The sequence below is a fragment of the Petromyzon marinus genome, chromosome 39 (genome assembly GCF_048934315.1).
Source record: "Petromyzon marinus isolate PM22_M1 ecotype Great Lakes invasive population chromosome 39, UKy_Petmar_22M1.pri1.0, whole genome shotgun sequence".
In the NCBI taxonomy this organism is placed as follows: Eukaryota; Metazoa; Chordata; class Hyperoartia; order Petromyzontiformes; family Petromyzontidae; genus Petromyzon; species Petromyzon marinus.
The window spans coordinates 12,086,530-12,110,194 of NC_133705.1; the positions used below are offsets into that span (position 1 = coordinate 12,086,530).

Here is a 23,665-nt window from a genome sequence, read left to right on the forward strand (position 1 = left end):
CAGCTGGTTTCTCCTGCGACAAGTGCGTTGTGCACAACTTTTAATATTTTTACACACGTAAACAAGTGTCTCATCGTATAATCTGGCTGCTATTTGTCTTCCCACCAAATAAAGCTTACGAGATGGGTGGTAATTTTCGCAATTCCCAGAGTATGTCTGTGCCAAGTCGACCCTGATTTAGGGGTGAGAACTCCTAGGCTAACGGCTACCGGGATATCCCACCTCTGCTGACCGCATGATGTTGTTTTCCCCACTGTTGCATTGTATCAGGTGCACATTGAGTTCACGGATGGCGAAGATAAGATCACCATCGAGGGTCCAACAGAGGAGGTTCATCAGGCTCAGGCTCAGATGGAGGAGATCATAAAAGACCTGGTGAGGCCTAAGGGTTCCTGGAAAACCAATGGAAGTTATCTTTTACATGGATAATTAACCCAAGCTGGAAACTTTACGTGAAAACTAACAATGAAGATAACCATGGCTCAAAACTGAAGTGGAGAGCGGTGTTTAATGATAGTGGCGATTTTTAGTAAAACATTGATTTGCGTTATGACCGTGTATGGTTATTACACATGTAAAGATTTGCCCCATCCGTGGGCGATTTGATGGATTTATCTTGATTCCCGGTCCCCAATCTGTTGACGGATTATTATTTTTTATCTTGCTTTTATCATTTTCTTTTGTCTTTGTCTTATTTGTACATACGTTTGTTTTTTTGTTGTTGTTGCTCTTTTATCCTAAATGTAGCAGCATCAAATTTGCAGAATTTATTTTATAAATAATTAATTCTTGCACACCCGATTCTGTGCATGTTTTGCGAGCGTAACAAATTTTAATTCATAAATCGATGCATTGTTAATGATGAGTAAATGATTGTTCGAAGGAGTAGTACATGTTTTTGCCTTGATAGAATTAATTTAAAATATTGTTAAGATATGAGTATATTTGTCATCAAATGAATCAAAATTGGTCAATTGTGAACTTTTCTGATGGGTGTAACTTAATATTCTTTATCTGTCAACATAGTTGCAGAATTTTAAAGATTGTTAAATTGTTATATATCATAACGTTACCCTTGTATGATCGTTCATTGATTTATTACATAGTCCATATTTTTTTTATTTTGGTCCTAAATAGGCTTGCGCAGCTTTAGCAGGTTTACTAGATTAGATATCTATTTTTTATGTTCTACTACAGTCAGACTAAATTAACCTTGGTGACAAAAAAAAACCCGTTTACCCTAATTACAATTGGACTTGGATGCAATTTTTTTTACAAATTATTTGTTACAAGAGCAAGCTGTAGCTAAAAAAACCCGGGTGGCTGTGTTATCGTTGGTCTGACGTACGTTTTACCAACTCGTGAGACTGCTACAGTGCAGACGACAGGCGCCGTGAGAGGCCACGGAGAAAGAAACGCAATCCCCCAGAGGGTTCGTGGCAGTGCTGTGAAATTGGCACGCAAGGAAAGGGGGACTGTTTAAAAGCTTTGGTTTTAGTGGGAAAAAAAAATATTGGTAAAATCCGGACCAAGCAGGGTTGTGATATAATGTGTATGGAACGAAGGAAAAAACGCAGCAGCAGCAGCAGCAGCATGAAGCTCGTTCATTTCATACAGCTGATGTTGTTTAATTAGTACGCACTGTGCCAATATGTCCTTTTGTCCTCTTGCAGTGCACTGACTAATGTTCTTTAAAACCGTTGTTCCTAAGCAGTTTTTCACACCTGACTATGAAATTGATTTTGGTTGGTTGGATGTGAGCCGAGACGCCAAGTATTTTCATTTTTGTTTTCTCAGTGTGGTCGTATGGATTTCACGGAGATTACAGTCGATCAAAAGTTTCATCGCCATCTCATAGGAAAGAGTGGTTCAAACAGTAAGTGCGTAATATTTCCAGGGAATGGAACGGCGTTTGAGTTAAATCGCATACATAATGTTTTTTTTCATTTAAATTACATTGCCTAACTGGAGCGTATTGGTGCGTGGGTGTTTGGGTGTGGATGATAAGTGGGGAGCAGTGGCTCAGTTGATGGTGCACTGCACTGCAAACCTAGTAGTAACCCCGGTTCGATTCCCAGCCACGGCTAACATCAGTGGCATTATAGCTGAACCAGTCCTGCGTCTCCCCTGGCTTAATTCCATCTTAAATAAGTACCTGGTGTGGAGCCAAAGGCAGTCAGTTAGGTATAGTGCTGGTCACCTTACCCCCTCATGTACCTTACTAATCTCCAATGGGTGCTCGCTAACAGCACTTGCGCCCATCGTATATAAGGCTACACTTGGGGATCTTTGTCTTTTATGCATGGTGTATATTAGCAATGCAATATGTGGCCATGCATTGCAATTGTATTAATGTTTTATCTGGCAGCAAGGTTTACAGTTCAATCACAAAGCTGAGTTGCATGATGCCATACAGACACTCTTACAGTTCATATAAATGGTTGTGCATACATCATGTTTACCAACCTGCTGGTTTTCTTATCACCATCATGCTACAATGGAACATATAAATGCGAAAACAAACCTTTTTCTACAAACAATACCTAACCTTTGCAATAATATATGCTCCGGGTGAGGCCAGTTGTGTTACCATGTTAAATGCCATGCAACCCTTCTGTACACGTGTGTGTATCCTTCAAGTTAACCGCATAAAGGACCTGTACAAGGTGCTGGTGCGAATCCCTCCGGATCATGATAAGAACAACTTGATTCGTATCGAGGGAGACCCGCAGGGGGTGCATCTGGCTGCCAAGGAGCTGCTGGAGATGGCCACTCGTATGGTAAGGCTCTATGGAAAAAAGGATATGTATACACCAAATCATTATTACATTCTTATGGCACAAGGCTATCATAAAGGTGCTATATTTCAGACAATTATAATCTGCATTAGATTCACATTAGGGGGCAATGTTGCCTGTGTGGCTTTACCCAATTTCAATAATTTGTTCACTTTGTGGGTAAATTTCGAATTTTTTTCAATTTGGATCATGATGTCAGGACACGTGGCTTACTCTTTTTTTTTAATAACGCCACAGGATCTTTTGACATCCGCTGTGAAGCAGACGGCGCATATTCTTTGGTTTAATTCACCCGCTGTATTAACCAGGGCATCCACTGGGTCCGAACCACGAACATTGCCAGCTAGTCTGCAAACACACCACTCCTTGACCTTGTTATCGACCTTCCATAAGCACACTTCACATGGGAGAGAGAGGGGCTTTTTACATTACGTGTCAGAAAGTGCCTGCGACCCTATTTCTGGAAATGTGCCCGATTTTTGAATTATGAAAACCAAGCAGGTTTGAGCCTGATTTGGCTGATTACCATGCATTACACTGGTGTCATAGGCTGCTGCAGGGCCATGTTGACAGCAGAGGCCAGTGCAGCAAACTCCATAGTAATACTGTACGTCTATGCTTTCCACCTTGAACACACAGACGAGCTCAGTGAAGCATAGTCTTATGAACCCCACCATCCGGACGGCGTGAGGAGGCCGTCATCCAGCAGTTGATAAACAGCCCTTTGTTAATCCGCTGCGGGGTGAACGCCTCCCCACTCGGTATGAGGTTGTCTGACCCTTCTTCACCTTGCTGGTCAGTGCAGGTTGTTGAAGCGAGACGAGGCAAGAAACAGTTCAGATATCAACATCCACCGAGGTCGGTCGTAGCCAGGAGTCCCATTTGCTGTCGACAGGTTTTTGTTTAGTTCAGTCTGCTAACCAGTGCGCCACCGCAACCTTCTTAATGCGTCTCATACGCAGATCCACATTTAAATTGTATGTTTAGTAACAGTACTGTTCATGGACTTGGTCAGGTAGTGACAGTGATGTATGGTTTAATTTAGCAAGTGGATTTTTATAACTCGCATACGTACCTGGGTTGGTGCATTTAATCAGCATTTTGTATCATGTTCACTTAATATATCCCTGAGGACCCATACTGTAGGGAAAGTTAAGCTGGTATAGTTTTACTCATCTGGAAATGTATCGTGAAAAAAAAATGTGTTCTAATCATTGCCTATCTCTGTTTCTCAACAGGAAAATGAACGCACCAAGGACCTAATTATTGAGCACAAATTGCACCGTGCCATCATTGGCCAAAAGGGAGAGAGAATCAAGGAAGTCCGTGAGAAATTCCTTGAGGTCAGTTCTGAAATGTAAAGGTGATGGCGTACAATTAATATCCGTCGTACAATTGCGTCGCCTAAGTGGTTTTTCCGTTGTCGGCATTATTTTAAAAGGTAAAGGTGCAGCCTCTCAATTTTCTCTTTGCGCCACTGCTGGTAAGGTCTCCCTCGAGTGCATTTGGCCTACTCGTTCAGACTGGCCAGACATTCGTGGAAGTAATGAGAGTACCCACACTTTTTGCCCCATCACCTTGCACCGTTTGTTTCAACTGCTGCACAGGGAAATCGAACTGGTAACCTCTGAATTGCAAGTCCAGTGTGCTGACATTTACACCATGGCGGCATCCTCAGCTTGACTTTGCCAACATTTTATTTTGCGCTGTCAAATGTTTGGTGTGTTTTTAAGGGGTTTTGCTTTCCATGTGTTGTGTGAAGTCCCCTCTGAGTCTACACCATTTTATAGGCAGTACCATATTATTCATCTCGCACCCATATCAATTAATTTTCTTCAGTTGCCCCTTTGTGTGTGTTGGTGCTCTTGGCTATCATCTAAATCCGTTCGATCATTGGAGGTTGGTATTTTTTCTGGGAGTGTTCTATGCATAACTATTAATGTCCTCTGCAATGTGTCAAAATATGTATTGGCTCATTTGCCTGTTTCTCTCTTGGTTAACTTAAGCATGCACATTTCCATAATTGTTTTTATGAAGTTTACGCAACATTGGCCAGTTTTTTTTACATATACAAAATAAATGGAGACAATCAGATTTGCTGAAAAATAAGCAGAAACGAACATTCACAAACATGTTAATTAAACCTTTATTTTCAACATGAAAAGTTCCGTTGTATATATTTTCATCTTGACTTGTAATCTCTATTTTCCCTGTGTTCTTCCAACTGTTGGGCAGCACTCCTCTCATTTTTCATTCTGAACTCGATGTTGGAAAAAATCCATACTCTCTCCCCCTTTCCTTTATCGCTGCTCAGGCTTTCCCGTGATGCAGCCTTTGTTAACATCCCAATAAGAGAGGGGTCTGTTCCAAGCGGGTGTACGCATTGTAAAAACCTAAGAGGGATAACATTGGGACTGAGCTGCCACCTTAATGAGATTCTCATGACCTTGCGTTCGTAAGCTCACTTTTTTCTATTGACTGCCGTCATTAACGATGCGTAATTCGGTCACGTAAATGCACCTCGACTGTATTTCTAATCGGGTTTGCGACCTTTGGCTGAGAAGCAGGTTTAAAGCCCCCATTAGACAAAAAATGTCCGTTCCAGCGGAGAGATCACGGAAACGTGGTGTGCTGTTTTTTTTGTTGCCAAATCCCATGATACACCGTAGACTATTATAATCCCCTTTTATATTTGTGAAACAAAAAATTCCTTGTGTTCTATGTACATTTATCTATTCATTAGGTCAGTTTCTGTTGATTGCATTACCTTTTTTGTGCAAAGAAGACCTCTGCGAGCTTCGTGTGCGAGGACAAAACTCGACACGTTTATCCGTAACGCTGCCCTGAAAGTGGAATGCTGGACAAACATTTTAATAAAGCTGCTTCGGTCAATGGAGCGACTTGATATCGGCGATGAAAGGGCCACTGCCAGAAATGGCTTGTTAAGGGCAGTGCTATTGATGAATGTGCGTTTTTGTTATATGCGCTTAAGTATCACTGCCAATGTTATCTCACTTCTTTCGGTTTAATGTGCACGAGGGGACCGTTATTATTTGTATTTCACTGGTGGCGAGAGGCTATAATATTGACAGCGCACACGAAGTCCTACATTTTGTGAATTGTTGCTGGTCTTATGTCAACGGTGCAGCTGTTGTGGCATGCTTTGGTGTAATTGGTTGCACGAATGTTCAGGCAGTTGCAATCCGTTAAAACTGTTGACTCGAGTGCAAAGTCGCGAGTATGCCGATTATTGCTTTGCTTTTCACACATGCACGGTGTGTGTGAACCGCAGCGGAGAATGGCCTCTCACTTCCAGTTGTTCTCTTCTATTTTTCTAGGTCATCATAAACTTCCCCGATCCAGCGCAAAAGAGTGACATTGTGCAACTGCGGGGCCCCAAGAACGAAGTGGAGAAGTGTGCCAAGTTCATGGCAAAACTGGTTGCCGAGTTGGTGAGGATCTTTTGGCGGATTGATTTTGAAGTATTGGTAGTTACAGCGCTGAGAATTGTAAATATCTTGTTCTATAACCACAAGGCAATATTTGGCCAAAGAATAAGACATTGAAATGAGCCGTAGTTGACTGGTTCTCGCAACTGCGCTGTCTACCGATAACCTGGCCACGAATAACATTGGTGTCTCGTGGTATCTGAACCTGCCTTGGTCGGCTTATTGTTGCCGTGTAAACTTTAGCACTGGCAATACAAAGGCATGGTCCCGGCCAGACCATCCTGTCATGTGGCTTGTCGGCCTCAGTAGATCTGCAATTGGCAGACCAGCGCGCGCCCCCATCTATTAGGAACGCCAATTATGAAACATTAGTTGTTTAACACGTAGGCTTTGGCGACCAATATCATCCATAATAGAGTGTTTTTGTTTGTTTTAGTTCACGTAAATATATAAAAGTGTTGTTTAAACCCGCCAGCACCCGACACAGCCAACTATTAAGGGATTGTCACGTAAACAGAATATGCCAGCCAATTCGTCACAAATCTGGCTGTCGCCTGATGAAGCTGGTTGTAATTACTAGCGAAACGTCGTACTCGGATTGTAAATGTTGTGGCTTGGCTTTCCAACACACCGGTGTTCTGTACTAGTGACGAATTGGCACGTTCTGTTTACGCGACAACCCCTTACTAGTTGGCTGTGTCGGGTGGTAGCGGGTTTTAACGACACTTTTATATATTTACGCGATCTAACCCAAAAAAAAACCTTTATGGAACGTAAGTTGCGTTGCATTTTTGTGAATGTACTAAGAGACAGGAGACCCGCATGGGATAGTTTATTTTTGTTTACAGCCACTATTCAACATTTTAGCAATGCTATTGACAAAATATGTGATGTCTCCCTATGGTACTCTTTTTGCCAGTATCATAATGAAGAAATGAGAAGAATAGGCTTTCTATGTATGTTGAACTCCTTTCTGACAATGACACAGGTGTTAAGATGTTCAACCACCAAATGGGGGATGCCTATTACAGGGCATCAAGTCTGCATTAACCGCACACACTTACTGCCAGATAGAGTAAAGCCTATTCTTCTTTCATCATGCGACATGATGCATCCCGCATATCTGTGCTTGTATTATTAGATTGTTTAGCCGAACCGTGCAGGTTATATGTACAGATTAATAAAATTACGTGCTATCTTTTTATGCTAATGTGCGCAACATCTGACCGTTTGATTGCAGATTGAGAACAACTACTCCATCAGCGTGCCCATATTCAAACAATTTCACAAAAATATTATTGGGAAAGGTGGTGCCAACATTAAGAAGGTAAGATGCAATAAAATCTGGACGGCATCATGATTTGTTAAATCGACTCAAAATGAAATGTAATCAGTAAAAACATTAGTTAAGTAGACAATTCTGTAATATGAATAATTTAGCGACGTTAGTTTTGTAGAGGTGTTAACTACGCGCTGTTGCGTAACCTGCGTTGCCACCAGGGCGGTGCAGCATTACCCCTGGGTACAACGGTTGGGGTCAGTCGAGGTGAAACGGATCGTGGCCAGGGTTTGGTGCGAACCAATCAGACGGTTCCACGTGGGAATGTATGATTGGTTCTACCTGGCCACGAAGGGGTATAAGACGGGTGACCCAACGGACCTCGGGGAGTTCTCTCCCTGCACGAAGACAGAAGACTGGGCTGAAGCCTAGCTAGGACCCTGGACCAGCCTTCCAGCCCTTCTAAGGGCTAAGGCTCGGCATACCCAGTGGTCAGGACCCACCGGGCCAGCGGTGGGTCAGATAGCCTCCCCTAGGTCCTAGCCGGAGGACTAGGATAGCGGTAGACGTGTGAGTCCCGCCAAGTCCGGAGGTTGTACCTCCTTAAGTATCAAGGAGGTTAGCGGTAGATGTGTGAGTCCCGCCAGGTACGGAGGCTGTACCTCCCTAGGGTATCGGGTGAGGGGACCGAATATCCCTCTGTGTGTGTTAAGCGTTGCATAAGGAAATAATACAATGAACAGAGTGTGCCTCCTAAAGAAGTCTGCTCGTCCTTACAACACTACAGTTTTACAAAAATACTTCAGCCAATTGATTGAACGTCAGCATTTTAAAATTAACGTTAATTGTTGGAACATATTACAATATGTTTACAGTATGCGTGTTTTGTTGATGTACGAAGAAAAATAGTAATTGTAATTAAGGGGTTAATGATTACATAATGCTAAGTTATTGGTAAGCTTGTGTTCCTAACTATTATGTATAATATATTGATTTCAAAGAACGTGGAAGTGATTTTCTTGGTTCTTTCAGTAAAGTCATGTAGATAAAAAAATAAAAATTACAAATAAAACTAAAAGCAAAAAAACCCCACGAGGTTTCGATCGCTACACAAGCGGTCTTCATCAGGTGAAGAAGACCGCTTGCGTTGCGATCGATACATCTGGGGTTTTTTGCTTTATTTCTTTTATTTTTTTATTCTCTATCTACGTGACTTGACTGAAAGAACCAAGAATATGAATTCCTGCAGTCGCGAAAGTTTTAAGTCAAAATTGAACGTGGAAATGCTATTAAAAAGGTGTGGTCTATTTTTCCACCAGGTGTCGTTTTGATGTAATCCTATTATCTTATGTCGATGGTGCTAGTTAATTGTGTGAAAGTCACTTTTGCTTTGTTGAAAATTCCTGAGAAAGGTGCAATGCAAGATCAGTTCATGAAGCGTGTTTTGGATGACTGCTTAAGCCCCTCAAAGTGTAATGGTGCTAGGTATCAAGTGACTACAAAGCAATGTGTGTTTGGCTGAATTAGTAATTAATAGGGGGTTAAACCTTTTTGATATAGATCATTCATTTAGCTGTTGCCTTGCCTGTCTATATTTTGCTTGCCAAACCAAACGCTCAAGTCAGTGTTTTCTGCTGCGACCATTCCCTTGCAGATTCGCGAGGAAACCAACACCAAGATTGACCTGCCGACCGAAAACAGCAACTCTGAGATGATCGTCATCACTGGGAAGAAGGCTCACTGTGAGGCGGCTCGTGAAAAAGTCCTGGCCATTCAGAAGGAACTGGTAAGGGATTAAGGATGTGCCATTTGTTTGTCACGCAGTGTCATTCAAGCGGTTTACAAGTGTCGCTTATGTTGTCGGAGATGTTACGATAAGAGTAATTGTTTGCATAAGCTTTCAATGTCTCACGAAAACTCTTTGAAATCCTGCATTAGCTATGCCACAACCAAGACTTGTCCATTCATATGGCTGGTTTCTAGTGTTTTGCAAGTGACTTTTCAAAAGGTGAGCCATTTTTTTAAAAATGAAAGTCGTGCGCTTTTACGCGGTGACTTGGTCGCACGAACGGGCCTTGGGCTTGCAAATTTCCACGCGTGTTCTTTCTCTCTCTCTCTCTGCGCTCTCAGGCCAACATCAAGGAGGCTGACGTGACCATCCCGGCCAAGCTGCACAACTCTCTGATTGGAGCCAAGGGCCGCCTGGTTCGCGCCATCATGGAGGAGTGCGGCGGCGTGCACATCCACTTCCCGTCCGAGGGGTCCGGCAGCGACAAGGTCACGATCCGCGGGCCGCAGCCGGAGGTGGACCGCGCGTGCAAGCAGCTGATGCAGCTTGCTGAGGAGAAGGTACCGGCGCTAATGGCCTGCAGGCTTTTTAACTCCTCGCCTTCGTCATTCTTACCCTTGGTGCCTTCCCGTCCCCGTGCAGCACACCGGCCAACGCAGCTTCGCCACAACTTCTGGTGTTCAGCCAGCTTAAGCTACGTCGTCCCAGGATAATTCGATGACTGGGCCCGTACTGGACATCTGTGAGAAATAGCTTCCTAGCTCATTGGATTTCTGCCAGGATAAATAATGATTCTGAATCGTTGTTGGGCATCGTGCGTATCCAGTTCTTTCTTCGTAACCCTCTTTTCTGTTGTGTTTTCTCTGTTGCATTTCATTACCTGCCTTTATGATACAGATCCCCAAACCATCTCTTTCATCATCTTGCTCATCATCATTATTTAAAATGAGGCAATCAGGCAATCCTGTTCAGACCAAGGTTGTCTTTTGCTTTGAAGATGAGGAATCAAACTCAGGTCACAGAGTTCATTGCAGAATATGTTAACTCCTATTCTACTCCTCCCCTCTGCCATTACATTAATTTGCATTCATTCCAACTTCCTAATCCTTGGCACTATACTGTTTACCAAATTCCAGTGACTCAACCTCAACAGCTGCCACATCAGTGCCTGTAAATATCGTAAAGTTTGGCTGCTGCTTCTGTTAAAAATAGAAAATGCCGAGTGATCCAGTGTCCTCATAGGAGGAATTTGTGCTCTGTGCATGCTGTGTGCGTTGCAGCAAGTGAACAGCTTTACGATTGAGGTGCGTGCCAAGCCCGAGTACCACCGCTTCCTGATCGGACGTGGCGGCGCCAACATCCGTAAGGTCCGAGACAAGACCGGCGCTCGCATCGTGTTCCCGGCTTCCGACGACAAGGATCAGGAGCTCATCACCATCATCGGCAAGGAGGACGCGGTGAAGGATGCGGAGAAGGAGCTCACGGCTCTCATCAAAAATCTGGTGATGCTCCCTTGCCTGCTAGTAAATTAACAGCAGTAGAGTGCTCCTTGAAAAATGTAATGTGGATATTTAGTCTCTGAAATGAATTTGATTGGTGGCTTGCATGACTTGGGAAGCTGGTTTTTGCATGGGTTGGGACAATCTATCTAGCTAGCATTATGTTACAGCGTTGGGTTCGAATCTCAGGTTCCTACCTGTGGTAAAATCAGTTGCCTTACAGATAACATTCTGGTCTTGAATACCCAATAAATATATGCATGGTACGTATGTTGAACTTCTTTCGCACCGCACGTAGCCAACCATGCTATTTGGAGGTGCGGGAAATGAAGGCACCTCCCTAACAAGTATGAGCGGGAAAAATAGATAATGGCATACCCTCCCAGTATTCCTGAAGTTGTGTTTTTCTTAAATCGAAATGTCTCGCCGGTGCCAGGATGACGTGGTGGAGGACTCGATGACCGTGGACGTGAAGCACCACCGCCACTTTGTGGCCCGCCGCTGCCAAGTTCTGCGCGACCTTGCCGACGAGTACGGCGGTGTCACCGTGAGCCTGCCGCGTACCGGCGTCAAGAGCGACAAGGTGGTGCTCAAGGGAGCCAAGGAGTGCGTGGAGGGGGCCAAGAAACGTATCCTGGAAATCGTGGATGATCTGGTAAAAGCTCGCATTTTACTATTTGAATGTGTACGTGTACAGCGCATGGCCCAAAAGCTTGGTAATGGCCTGGGGTGCCACGGTGGCGAGATGTTAACTACCTCGCCCGGTATACAGGAGCTCGTGGGTTTTATCGCGACCCTGACGCCTGCTGTATATTTGGGAGTCTGCGTGTTCTCGTGGTCGCGTGGATTTTTCTTCGGGTTCTCTAGTTTTTCCCTCCACATTTAGAAACATGCGTCTAGAACATTTGGCCGCCATAAATGTCCACGTGATAAGCTGGTTCGTCCAGCTATCATTTGTGGCCAGATCGTTTCTGAAAGAGCTGTATAGCTCAGTGGGCCTTCCCTAGCAATAATGGAAAGAATAGAAAATAGAATGGAGGGAATTTTACTTGGCCTCACAATGTCACTTCATTCACAGCAGGGAATGGCTGTGGAAGAGACTTGTCACCAGACTTGATTCTTAAAAAACCCTTAAAGTTGCCTTCTACTTTATATGATAGCGGGGCACATTTTTGCACAATATAGCTTATTCGTGATGTTGCCTATTTGTTATCTGTGTTCTGTTTATTACGATATTTAGCTTGCATATTTCTTGAGTAACTGTACAACTGCCTATTCTACTGGCTTCCTATTAAAAAAAATAACCGCCACCTGTTCCTAATCAACCTGTTTTTCCACATATGCCACGTGTGCAGGAGTCTCAGGTGACCATCGAGTGTGTGATCGCTCAGAAATATCACCGCACGGTCATGGGAGCCAAGGGCTCCAAAGTGCAGCAGGTAACCAAGGACTACGACGTGCAGATCAAGTTCCCAGAGCGGGAGGACCTGCAGCAGCAACAGCAGCAACAACAGCAGCAACAACAGCAGCAGCAGCAGGGTATGTTGAGATTTTAACATAAGATTTCTGCTCTCCATTTAAATGATGAACGTCGAGTTCATATAACAACATCAAGTTTGAATTGATCGCATGGGTCTTGGGTCAGACCACTTACCTGCCACATTCTAGGCCGCCAGCGTATTTTCTACTGTAATCTAATGTAACGTTAGCATATGATGTGCTTAAGCGACAATCAATTTTGAACAGATTTGTTTGTGAAATGCCTACTATTGTCACTGTTACGAGTAATGTTACATGTGGCCTTGGCTTCACTGGATGAGGACGGGGGGGGGGGGGGATGGGGGTTCCACTTTCACCGTGCATCCGACGTTTACGATTGACAGTGGCTCCGTTTTGTGTGCTGTGCTCGTTGTCGTGGGCACAGAAGTCGCAGAACAGCAGCCGCAGCCGCCGCATTCGGAGCAAGAAAACGGCGACGTTAACGGAGAAGCGGCCAACACCACCGACCCGGCGACTCTGAGACGCAGGGACGTGATCCTCATCACTGGCCGCCAAGAGAAGTGCGATGGCGCGCGTGATGCCCTGCTGGTGAGGCCTCGCGTGTCCACACACACACACACAGAATCCGTGTATGAATCGATAGTGAAGGAATCCGGTGAGCTATCGAGCTCTTTATTTGACAGATATCCAGTAAGGGGCAGGTAAATAACGTGACGAAGATCAACGATACAAAAACACGATAGTAGTGCAAAGTACAAGAAAGGTAATGGAATCGCCCAAATGTGTACAAATAAAACTAAACCATCATCCTACCAGGCAGAGCCAGTGCAGCACAATCACTGCCACCACAGAGCTTTGTGTATTTACCCAATGTTATTTAAATTGTCCTATTAGCGTCATGTCATGAAATGAGGTATGTCCCGGGGGTGCACAATTCTGGTCCTCAAGGGGCCCCCCCACAGCATCTTCTGATTGTTTTAACTGGGCTCTCTGATTTCATCTAACACTTAATAGAACCTGATAATTAGCTCAATCAGACCTTTTTTTTAGCTGCTCCGCACTTGGAGATTTGAAGCTGCCCATTAAGCGTTCAAGATTGTGGCCCGTTGCGTGCCGGAGTTTTGTGCACCGCTGATCAATTCATTCTGGAAGTTGCAAAGTAGTCCATATGTGATCGAGAATGTCCAGTTGAAGGTGATACCACAAGTTATTTTCCTATTTCTCTTCAAGTGACCCCTCGATTCACGCCATAAGGCTGCATTTTTCACACCTGCCTTGCTCCAGATAATTTATTTGTTATTTTCTATTCATGACGTGGAATTTTTGCACATTACATAATTTTGTAACAATTAATATTGTGGGTTTTTTTTGTACATTCATTGGAGATGGGGCTAAAAACCACCAACTCAATGCACTTGAGAAACATTTTACTCGCGTGCAGCTACCTCGCAACGATAGCTTTAATTATCAGCCTAGCAGGAGCCATGTGCAACAGAGAGGCATTGACTCTTGGGGTTTTGTTTGTGGTACACGTGGGAAGCTCGCTAATCACGGAGCCATTTGCTCTGTTGACGGTACAACTCACTCCCTGTGGCCATCTGGTTATTTCTTGTGGGAATTACCACAGCATGCATCATGCTTAAAAATCGGCATTAAAAATTTCACATCATTTGCAAGAATGTAATATTCTGCCAGCATTTTAGAAAAAAGAATAATAATATCTCTTAATTGACTGTATGATGAAAAATGGAAAACTGCCCGTTTCTGTAAATATCCTCCATAAATATAACTCGTATAACAAGTGCTGACCAACATCACTCTTTCGTCCAACTATATTTAGTGTTTGGTCTAATGATGGTAAATCGTTCCTAACATTGGAATAATGTGGATTTATCAGGCTTGCCAATGACGACAAGTGCCACCCCTGTGCTTATTCAAACAGGAAGACCTACTTTTTGCTTTCTTTATGAAAAAGCACAGTCATATTCTTAGTTTTTTCGGTAAAGTCACGTTGAAGAGAAACAACAAAATAACAAAATATATATAAAACAATAAAAAATTCTCACGACGTTTCGACCATAACTCAAACGGTCATCATCAGGTGTGTCGGTTTGCATAAATTTATTTTGAAAACGGCATATTTATTTATATATATAAAAATAACGTTTGTGTCACGCGCAACGATATAAATAAATATGCCGTTTTCAAAATCAATTTATGCAAACCGACACACCTGATGATGACCGTTTGAGTTATGGTCGAAACGTCGTGATAATTTTTTATTGTTTTATATATATTTTGTTATTTTGTTGTTTCTCTTCAACGTGACTTTACCGAAAAAACTAAGAATATGAATTACTGCAGTCACGAAAGCTTTAAATCAAAATTTAAGCACAGTCATGTTTTTGTTTGTAGAAATTTCCTTTTTTACATTCTGCCATATTTATGCCAGTGCATTGGTCATTTGTCTTTTTTTTTAGTAGTTTTCATTAACGATTTACACCAGTATTTGTCAGTGTAGGTCAAACGTTTAGTTGTCGTCTGTGTTGTGTCACGTGTGTGTGTGTGTGGTGTTAGCAGTGCAGTCATTAGCGCGCTGTGATATAAACCCGGTGACTGGAGTTCGATCCCCGGCCATGAGCACAATAACAGCAGTGAATATTTAACAGGTCCTGTGCATCGCCGAGGTGAGTCGCCGGTGCGGTCTGTAAACGGCAGCACTGGGAAGACAAAAGGTCGCCTGGCGCGGTGTTAACCACCTAGCCCCTCCATGTGCCGTGCTGGCACAGGTGCTTGCAAACAGGACTTGTCCCAGCGGTTTGTTAAAGGATGTACGTGCGGTATTTGTGTGTGTTGTGTGCAGGCTCTGGTACCCATTGTTGTGGAGGTGGAGGTTCCCTATGACTTCCATCGTTACATCATTGGGCAGAAGGGTACTGGAATTCGCAAAATGATGGAAGAGTACGAGGTGAACATTGCCAATTAATTAATTTTGTATGCTTTATTTATAACCAGTTTGAAAGCCCATTGAGTCTTTCTAATTGGCTAATTCTTTTTTTTCTTTCTACTTTATAAATAGGTCAGAGCCTTTTGAGACTAATCTATTCATTTAACTCGGTTATTCAAGTAATTTATTTATAAACTGGTGAAAGCCAATTAAAGGAGAATATAGATTAAACAAGGCAATAGAATAACCATATAATAAAAAGTAAACTATATATTCTTGGTTCTTTCGGTAAAGTCACATTGAAGGAAAACAATAAAATAATAAAATTTATATAAATCAATAAAATTCTCACGACGTTTCGACTGCAACACAAGCAGTCGTCATCAGGTGCGAAAACCAATGGCAAGAACATTTGAAAGAAGTGGCGGTGAGAATGTTATTGTTTTATATATTTATTATTTTATTGTTTCCCTTCAACGTGACTTTACGGAAAGAACCAAGAATATGAATCACTGCAGTCACGAAAGCTTTAAATCAAAAAGTAAACTATGTGCAGCATCTTCATTAATAAATTACGTAGGTACACAGTTGCAATGCTTTATGCTTGGCTGAATTGATGTATTTTGTACGTATACATTTTTTTCATGTTGTGCTTTAAACTGTATTTACATTGTTAACTGAATCTGAATGTTCTCTCCTGCCCCACCTACAGGTTAACATTGCTATTCCACCATCGGATATGCAATCGGATGTGATCAAGGTGACTGGGCTGTTGCCCAATGCTGAGCGTGCAAAAGCCGGGCTTCTGAGTCGGGCTAAGGAGCTTCTGGCAGAGCAGGAAGATCGGGTGAGCATTCTTGGATAAAGGATTGTTTGACCATATTTCACTCGCACTGCTCAATTCACTTCGCACTGCTCAATTAAATGGTGCAAACTGCTAAAACGAACGGTAATAATGGATATGTCGTGACTGGGTTTTTCCTCATCCTTGTAATTATTAACATCGAGTATGAATGACCTCGCCACTGGGCCAGTTTCAATAAGGGAATTCGCTGAGTTCATGTGACCTTGATTCTAAAAGGATAATTAGAAAAAAAGAATGTATCTTGCTATCATTAAAACAGTTTCCTGTGACGTACATTCTCAAGGGAATCTTTAAGCAACATTTGCTAGCATCATAACAGAAATCCAACGTTGTAAGAAACTCCACGCAAATTTTCCAAGCATTGCCTCCTTTTAATTTTTACCAAGTTGATGCAGCCGTCACCCTGGTTAAGAAATGGGACTTGATATTTCATTGCAGTGGTATTCGCAAGCATCAGAATCCCTCATTCTTGTTTTGGGTCTGCGTTGGTACAACCGTAATCCTTGTGTATGTCACGAAAGTCACCATCTCTTTGTGCACAAGTCTTGAGGCCCTCACTCTGGTTGAGCTTAACCCAAAGTGACTTCCCGCTCTCCTAGGCTCTGCGTGGTTTCAAGCTGACGGTGTCCGTGGACTCAAAGTACCACCCCAAGATCATTGGAAGAAAGGGGGCTGTCATCTCCCAGATCCGCAAAGACTACGATGTCAACATCCAGTTCCCGGAGAAAGACGGCGAAAACCAGGTGACGGGTGCATTGTCTTTGTGCTCTTGGCTTTTTGCCATTCTCTGGTCTAGCACTGTTTTAGACTAGGCTCAAAAGAAAGCTCTCTCTGGTGTGGATCAATCCGTTTGAAACAAAATGCATATATTAACAGAGTGTTTTGTGTTTGCATGTTCACCGCAAGTACATGTGGTTAATGCAAACAAGATTCCTTGAAAAAGGATTCTGTTTGGTGGTTTAACATCTTAACACCTGTTTTATTGCCAGAAAGGGTAAAACCTATTGTTCATATTGTTATAACAGGTGATGCGTGTTCCACGAAAACGATTGGCCCAAATTGCCAGTTCCGATTAAACGGCTCTTTTTCGCATAGTATATACGTTGATGATAGTTTATGTAAAATGTATGTATATGCTCTTACAGCAGGGGTATGTGGCAGGGCAATTAAAAAGAATGTGCTTTTTATTTATCTGGAAAAGTTTTATCTTTATTTATTGATCAACCTTTTAAAAAAATATTAGTTTTTTTCTTCTAGTGATATTAAACAAAATAGTGCATGTTTTATTCGCTTGTTAATACATTTGTAAAGCTCTCTGAAATTGCAGCTTATGTATCTTACATCAAATCATAGATACAAGCAAACCATATAATGTTCTAGTTGTCCCTTGCAAAACATATGGGTAATTTTTCTGGTGTCACTTATGAAATGATGTGGTCCCATTTGGCAGGATGATCTGCAGGAGATTGAATAACCACGTCAGTTCTCAGTATAATTTATCTTTATTACGAGAACGTGCCAGTGGTGGAAGGAGTGGCCGTACCTCCGTGCTAATCGGAGGTGTGGGGGAAGGACAGCAAACTAAACAAACTAAACAAAAAAAGCGGTTATGATGAAATTAGATTTTAAAGTGCGCAGCTCCAGTGGGTTCCTAATATTGGAAGGAAGAACGTTCCAGACGGCCACAGTAGCGCATCTGAAAGCGCGCGCGATTCGGTGACCGTTTGCACCGATTTTGCCACAGGATGCCATCACCATCACTGGCTATGAGCGCAATGCGGAGTCTGCGCGTGAAGCCATCCTGAAGATTGTGGGCGAGTTTGAGGAGATGGTCAACAGGGACGTTACGCTGGACCGCCGCGTACACTCGCGCCTCATCGGAGCACGCGGCAAGGCGATCCGCAAGATCATGGACGAGTACAAGGTGCCCTCGCGAGCAATGACTTCCTGGGGCGCCACTGTGGCGAGATGTGTTAACTATTTTGCCTGCTATACAGGAGGTTGTGGATTCGATCCCAACTCTGATGCCTGTATTTGTTTGCATGTTCTTCCTGTGATTGCATGGATTTTTCATCCGGGTCCTCCGGTGTTTCCCTCCACATTTAGAAACATGCGTTTAGAGCCACTTCGTTGAGTCAATTTTTGGCCAGGTAGCTTCTGAAAAAGGGTTACATCGACCAGTTGGTCTTACCTGGTAAAATAACAATACTTTAGATAGAGTTCAATAGTTTTTTACTCGTTTCTACTTTCTTTGCACACTCATTGAGCTCGACTATCCTATAATTTAAGGAATCGATTTGCTTTCCTGACTATCGGTTTGATTACTCGAATAATTGGATAAGACCCATGGGGGTGGGGGGTGGTGGGATAAAAGTCTCACCTCTGTCCCCAAGTGCGCCGCTGTACGGGAGACGCTGGGTGGGACTTGGTGACGTTATTCGTACCACAGGCAACATCGCTCTCACCTTTGGCTTGTTAGGGTTGTTTCCCGCACTCAATATTCAACTCCAAAAGAAATTCGTCAAGGTAACGATTGTGCTTCAGCGGGACAACCACCATAGGGAGCGAGTGGTGATGATGATTCGGAATCGGAATCTTTATTTAACCTGGAGGAATCGGATGACCAATGAAGCTCTTTTTCACAGATGTCCAGTATGGGGCAGGTCTGCGAGTTACAATTCCTTATGCTGTGGTTGGATGTTTTGCAGCATTGCAATTACTGTGAAGGATTTCGAGGCCATCATCCAACAGTGGATAGAAAAGGCTGATGATGATGTAATGCGGTTACTGCATCATTAAAATGCACGACCAATGCATTTGTTGCGCTGTTGTTTCCCGTGATGACCAAACCTGAACGCTGCCCTTGGCCTGCGCAGGTGGAGATTCACTTCCCGCAACCAACTTCCGATGACCCAGACCTCGTGACTGTGACCGGTCTGCCTGAGAACGTCGACAACGCCGTGGACTACCTACTCAACCTCGAGGAGGAGTATGTAAGTCCCCGCATGAAGGTCCACGCGTCGCAAACGTCTCTTGGAGCAGGAAGAACCGTCGTATATTTGTTGTCAACGTTTAACGTGAACGGTTTGATTGCGTTGTTCCCCCCTCCCCGTGTCCGACAGTGCTGATTGATTATATTGTATTTCTAACATTTATATCCGAGCTGGAATGTGGCTGAACCGTGCGGATGTCCTATTGTTGTATCTCATCAGGACGCTTGGGTGAATGGTCTCCACCATAGGGATGCGGAGGTTTTACGCAACTTTAGTTTAGCAGTGCCAACAGATGATGAGCATCGGGAATGGTGGTTAATATTCGAAGTTGAAGCATTTGTAGAGCAGTGTTTAATTGGCTTTACTGAATTTGGGATGGAGTGATGATGGTTGTTAAATTACATTGACGAGTGTTACTTCCAAAGCACAGTGACTGAATATTAAACTTAGAAGTGTGCTGGCTCAGAAAATACTTTACGAAAAGCATTCTTCTCCTAGAGTTGGTGCCAACAAGTTAGATAAAAACAGACCATTTCTAGCAACAAAGTTATATTTGTCAACACAATTGTTGAAAAAATTTTTGACATAAATATTTCTGAGACTCATATTTAGTTTAGCTATAAAAAAACCTGACCCCTTTCATGTAGATATTTAATAAAAATTATGCATACATTAGATTCTATTGTATTCAATAAATGCATGTATAGTCTGAATTTTTTACAACGGGTTAACTAGATTAAATGTCACCAGCATGAAAGGGAAGTGTACATGGGTACTCATCCAGGAGAAGTCTAAACCACTGAGGATTGGTGGCTATAATGTACAGAGTACTGATGTATCCTAATAATAATGAAACCGGTCTATTTGTCTAACACTGCATCACTGCTGCCTGTCACTCAATCACATTTGCTAAAATGTATTCCTATGGTGACATAAGACACGAGGACCACAATGCACTTCATAAAATGGTGTTATTTTTGCATGAGGCTCAGAAGCAGAGTGCTTTTTTTACATGTTTTTGTGTGTTTGAAACCATTATTGATAAATTCGTTGGCTCTCCATCCATCGTGCTTTCAGGATAGATAAAATTAGGACCAGTTTTGTAAGATGTCTTTTGAGCCAGAATGTTTAACCTCACCACCCTGGAGCTAAGAAGTTATCACAGTCCCGTAGGCTTGGGATTCGGGAAGTTTTGGACGAGTGCTGACTTAGAATATTCGCCGCTTGTCGTTCTCAGCTGATGGATGTCGTGGAGAGTGAAGAGGCGCAGTCTTACGTGAAGCCGTCTCGCCACGTCGAGGCTCCCAAGGCTCCTGCCAAGGGCTTCGTGGTGCGAGATGCCCCATGGGACCAGTCGGCTTCCCAGGTCAGTGTTTTTCACACATGGCCCCATTCTGCTGCTTGTGTTTTATTTTTAGAACCACTTACTGATAAACCTAATGACATTGATCCTTCGTGGAGAAGTGACCACTGAAAACTGTTTCCGTCATTTGCTGACTTGTGCACATGGTGTGGTGTGTGGCTCTAGGCTCCTGACATGACCAGTTCCGAAGAGTTCCCAAGCTTTGGTGCCGCCATCGCTCCCAAGTCTACTGTGTGGGGACCAAAAAAATTCTAAACATTGAGATTGCTTGTGGCAACCCTCCGAGTCAGCCATTGTAGTGTTTCCCTGCCCCCCCCACCCCCATCCTCTACCATTTGCTTGGGGACTAGCTTTTTCCTTTCAAGACCCCTCTTACGATTGCTTATATCTTGAACAATTGATTGGTTGGCAGACACACGAAAAATCTCTCTTTACCCCCGTTTGACCAGTTTCTTGATCGCCTTGCCCCAGTTGGCATATCTATTCAATTGGCCGAAAGTTGGTTCTGTTTTATTTTCAAGAACGAGAGCAAGGCCATTCACTGCCACAGTGTGTGGTGTACCTTGTGAGCGTAGCATGTTTTGAGCCTATGATCTTCCATCTTCCCACTGCCCCCATTGCCCCCCCCGAGTGTTTACTCCCAGTGCGTAATTTTACCCTCACTACTGCGATTAAAACAGAACGGCTACAGCAGACGCGTCTTATGACGGAAAACGAAGTGAAATAGGATAAATCATGCGGAGTGAGTGGGCACAACACTAAAGTTAAAGTTGCAATCATGTCAATGTCCTTTCATTGAAATGTATTTTGGGATTATGTGAATGTTTTGTCCTTTTACTTATAAAAAAAAACATGTAATGTAAGGAAAGGAACATCAATTCCAGTAGCCTTAAACCTGAAGTGAGACGTTGTTGGAAATATGCACAATAATAAAAAAAGCTAAAAAATTTAAAAAGTATTTCTGTATGAAAAAATACTTCAAAATACTATTAAAAGTACAATTAGAGAAGCGCTTGTGTCTTGTCATCAGTGCCCTGCCACTATACATGAACACACACACACTTTAAGATGCTTAAAATATATTTGATATTCCTGCAGCTTGGTGGTGTTATAACCAATTGCCACGAATTTGTGCATGGGGTGTGTGGTAAGCTCAAGATACCAGGACTTGAGTATTGCTGTATGTTTTTTTATTTTTTTCTGGAATTGCATGTTTTCTGACCATCAAAATAGAAAACGGCTGTTTCCACCATAATACGTGTGCCTACTCTCATTGGATGAGGACTCATGCTGTCCATGATGACAGTTCAGATTGTAACTTGAGCAGGTTACCAGCGGACAACTTAACCCTACTTGGCAGTTCAGAGTTGGGGCCCAATTCCAAGTGGCATCAAAAAGCCCACCATTTGGCTGCTTTTTGGTGAAACGTGTCAGCTTCCATAAAGCAAACTCAACTCCTCTTAGCCCGCACAGACATGGGGTACATCTTCACATTTTCTTGCTCAGTGCGAAGGAGGGAAGAAAATATTACTTGCTATGCTGAATTTGCAACCACTTCTAGGTCCATTTCATCTCATAAGAATAGTTTTTACCCTTTCTGGCAATCAGGTGTTAAGATGTTAAAACACCAAACAATCCATTGTTCAAGGAATCTTGTCTGCATTAACCACACGTACTTTTGAACATGCAAAAAAAAACATGGTCTGATAATATATGCATTAAATCTTGACTTGAAGCTTTCGTGACTGCAGGAATTCATATTTTTGGGGTCTTTCGGTCAAGCCACGTAGATAGAAAAAATAATCAAAATAATAATATCACGACGTTTCGATCGCAACACAAGCAATCGTCTTCAGGTAAAAAAATGGGGGAAATCGGCCGAGATAGGCCGTTTATAAAGTTGAGAGATGGGCGGCGCAGCTAATGTTAATGTAGGAGAGGTCTGTAATCTGCAGTATACAATCAAAGAGCTGTTTACAAATGGTTTAGAGATGGGCGGGGCAGCTAATGCCAATGTGGGAGTGGTACTACGGAGCTGTGGGGGGTGGCCATTGTGTTGTGAGAGATTAGCATGTCAATGTAAGAAATTTGCTTGTAAAAGTAAGCTCGGCGAGAGCTCAGTGCAGTGGCCATACGGAGGTGGAAAAGAATGGCAAGCCGCCATTTACTAACACGGCTAACGGTGGCTGTGTTAGTGAATGTAACTCGGGAGAGTTGAAAATAACTGCTAACATAGGATAGGAACATCACAGCCAGTTATGACCTAAACTGGTTAATAACGTCCTTCCAATGATTGCTCAGTTTGTACCCATCTCCTCGGTTGAAATTGTGTCTGTTTATATATCTGGATGGCTTCATGAACGAATCTTTGCTAACGTTGAAAAGAAAAAAGAAACAGCCACTTTTTTCGACAGAATTGTAATGTATAACGACTTATTGTTAGTAGCTCAGCTGATTGGAGAGTATATTGAGTTTATTGATAACATTGATGTAGTTTATATTTTAGTTTTTTTTTATCAGTTTACTATATGGTATTCATTATATAGTGTAGTGTATACCCAGTTACTTTATGTTAATAGCTCAACTTATTGAAGAATATATTGAGTACATTTATTATATTGATGTAGTTTATACTTAGTTCTTTCACATCGGCTTATTGTATGATAGTTGGGTGGTTGCAGTTCTTAAGCGTCAACATACTAAATGCCTCTGTTGATATGTAAACTCTGACTTTAACATAGCTACTTCCGTGACCAGTTACATGCTAATTCATCACTAACATCATGCTAATCTCCCAGTTATATGCTAATTTCTGACTTTAACACCCTGCTAATCCAACACATTAACACAGCTACTTCAATGCTAAATTCTTCTGTTGATATGTAAACTCCTTTGTCAAGGCGATCTGCTCCTCCCACCCAGCTTAAAAGACGCTGCCAAGCTCAGCAGTGTTCATTGAAGTGCTGTCGTCCTGACAGTTCTGTTCCTTCAACTGAAGAAGGCTACTTGTGTTGTGGCCGAAACGTCGTGAGAATTTAATTTTATGTTTTTATTATTTTGTCTCCGTTCTACGTGACTTTACCGAAAGAACCAAGAAGATGAATCCCTGCAGTCACGAAAGCTTTAAATCGAAATTTATCCTGTTTTATTGCTAGAGGTCCCATGTTGTAGCTGCTCATTTCA

The 23,665-nt window shown here is 42.7% G+C and overlaps 1 protein-coding gene across 2 annotated transcripts in view; it reads left to right on the forward strand.

Moving 5' to 3' along the window:
- Positions 1 to 21,491, forward strand: part of HDLBP (high density lipoprotein binding protein) — a 38,456-nt gene extending 16,965 nt beyond the window's left edge. The window contains exons 10-28 of one of the 2 annotated variants that reach the window (XM_076072930.1): positions 271 to 375; positions 1,798 to 1,876; positions 2,641 to 2,780; positions 4,037 to 4,141; positions 6,137 to 6,250; positions 7,488 to 7,574; positions 9,181 to 9,312; positions 9,657 to 9,875; positions 10,596 to 10,817; positions 11,251 to 11,469; positions 12,170 to 12,353; positions 12,742 to 12,902; positions 15,178 to 15,282; positions 15,974 to 16,108; positions 16,726 to 16,869; positions 17,871 to 18,050; positions 19,003 to 19,119; positions 20,357 to 20,485; positions 20,648 to 21,491. In XM_076072930.1, the coding sequence (XP_075929045.1) occupies positions 271 to 375; positions 1,798 to 1,876; positions 2,641 to 2,780; positions 4,037 to 4,141; positions 6,137 to 6,250; positions 7,488 to 7,574; positions 9,181 to 9,312; positions 9,657 to 9,875; positions 10,596 to 10,817; positions 11,251 to 11,469; positions 12,170 to 12,353; positions 12,742 to 12,902; positions 15,178 to 15,282; positions 15,974 to 16,108; positions 16,726 to 16,869; positions 17,871 to 18,050; positions 19,003 to 19,119; positions 20,357 to 20,485; positions 20,648 to 20,737 (2,667 nt within the window). In that variant the 3' untranslated portion in view covers positions 20,738 to 21,491. Of the gene's footprint in view, positions 1 to 270; positions 376 to 1,797; positions 1,877 to 2,640; positions 2,781 to 4,036; positions 4,142 to 6,136; positions 6,251 to 7,487; positions 7,575 to 9,180; positions 9,313 to 9,656; positions 9,876 to 10,595; positions 10,818 to 11,250; positions 11,470 to 12,169; positions 12,354 to 12,738; positions 12,903 to 15,177; positions 15,283 to 15,973; positions 16,109 to 16,725; positions 16,870 to 17,870; positions 18,051 to 19,002; positions 19,120 to 20,356; positions 20,486 to 20,647 lie in introns of both variants that reach the window. The other variant, XM_032968261.2, reaches the window with a different exon arrangement.
- Positions 21,492 to 23,665: the final 2,174 nt, after the last annotated feature.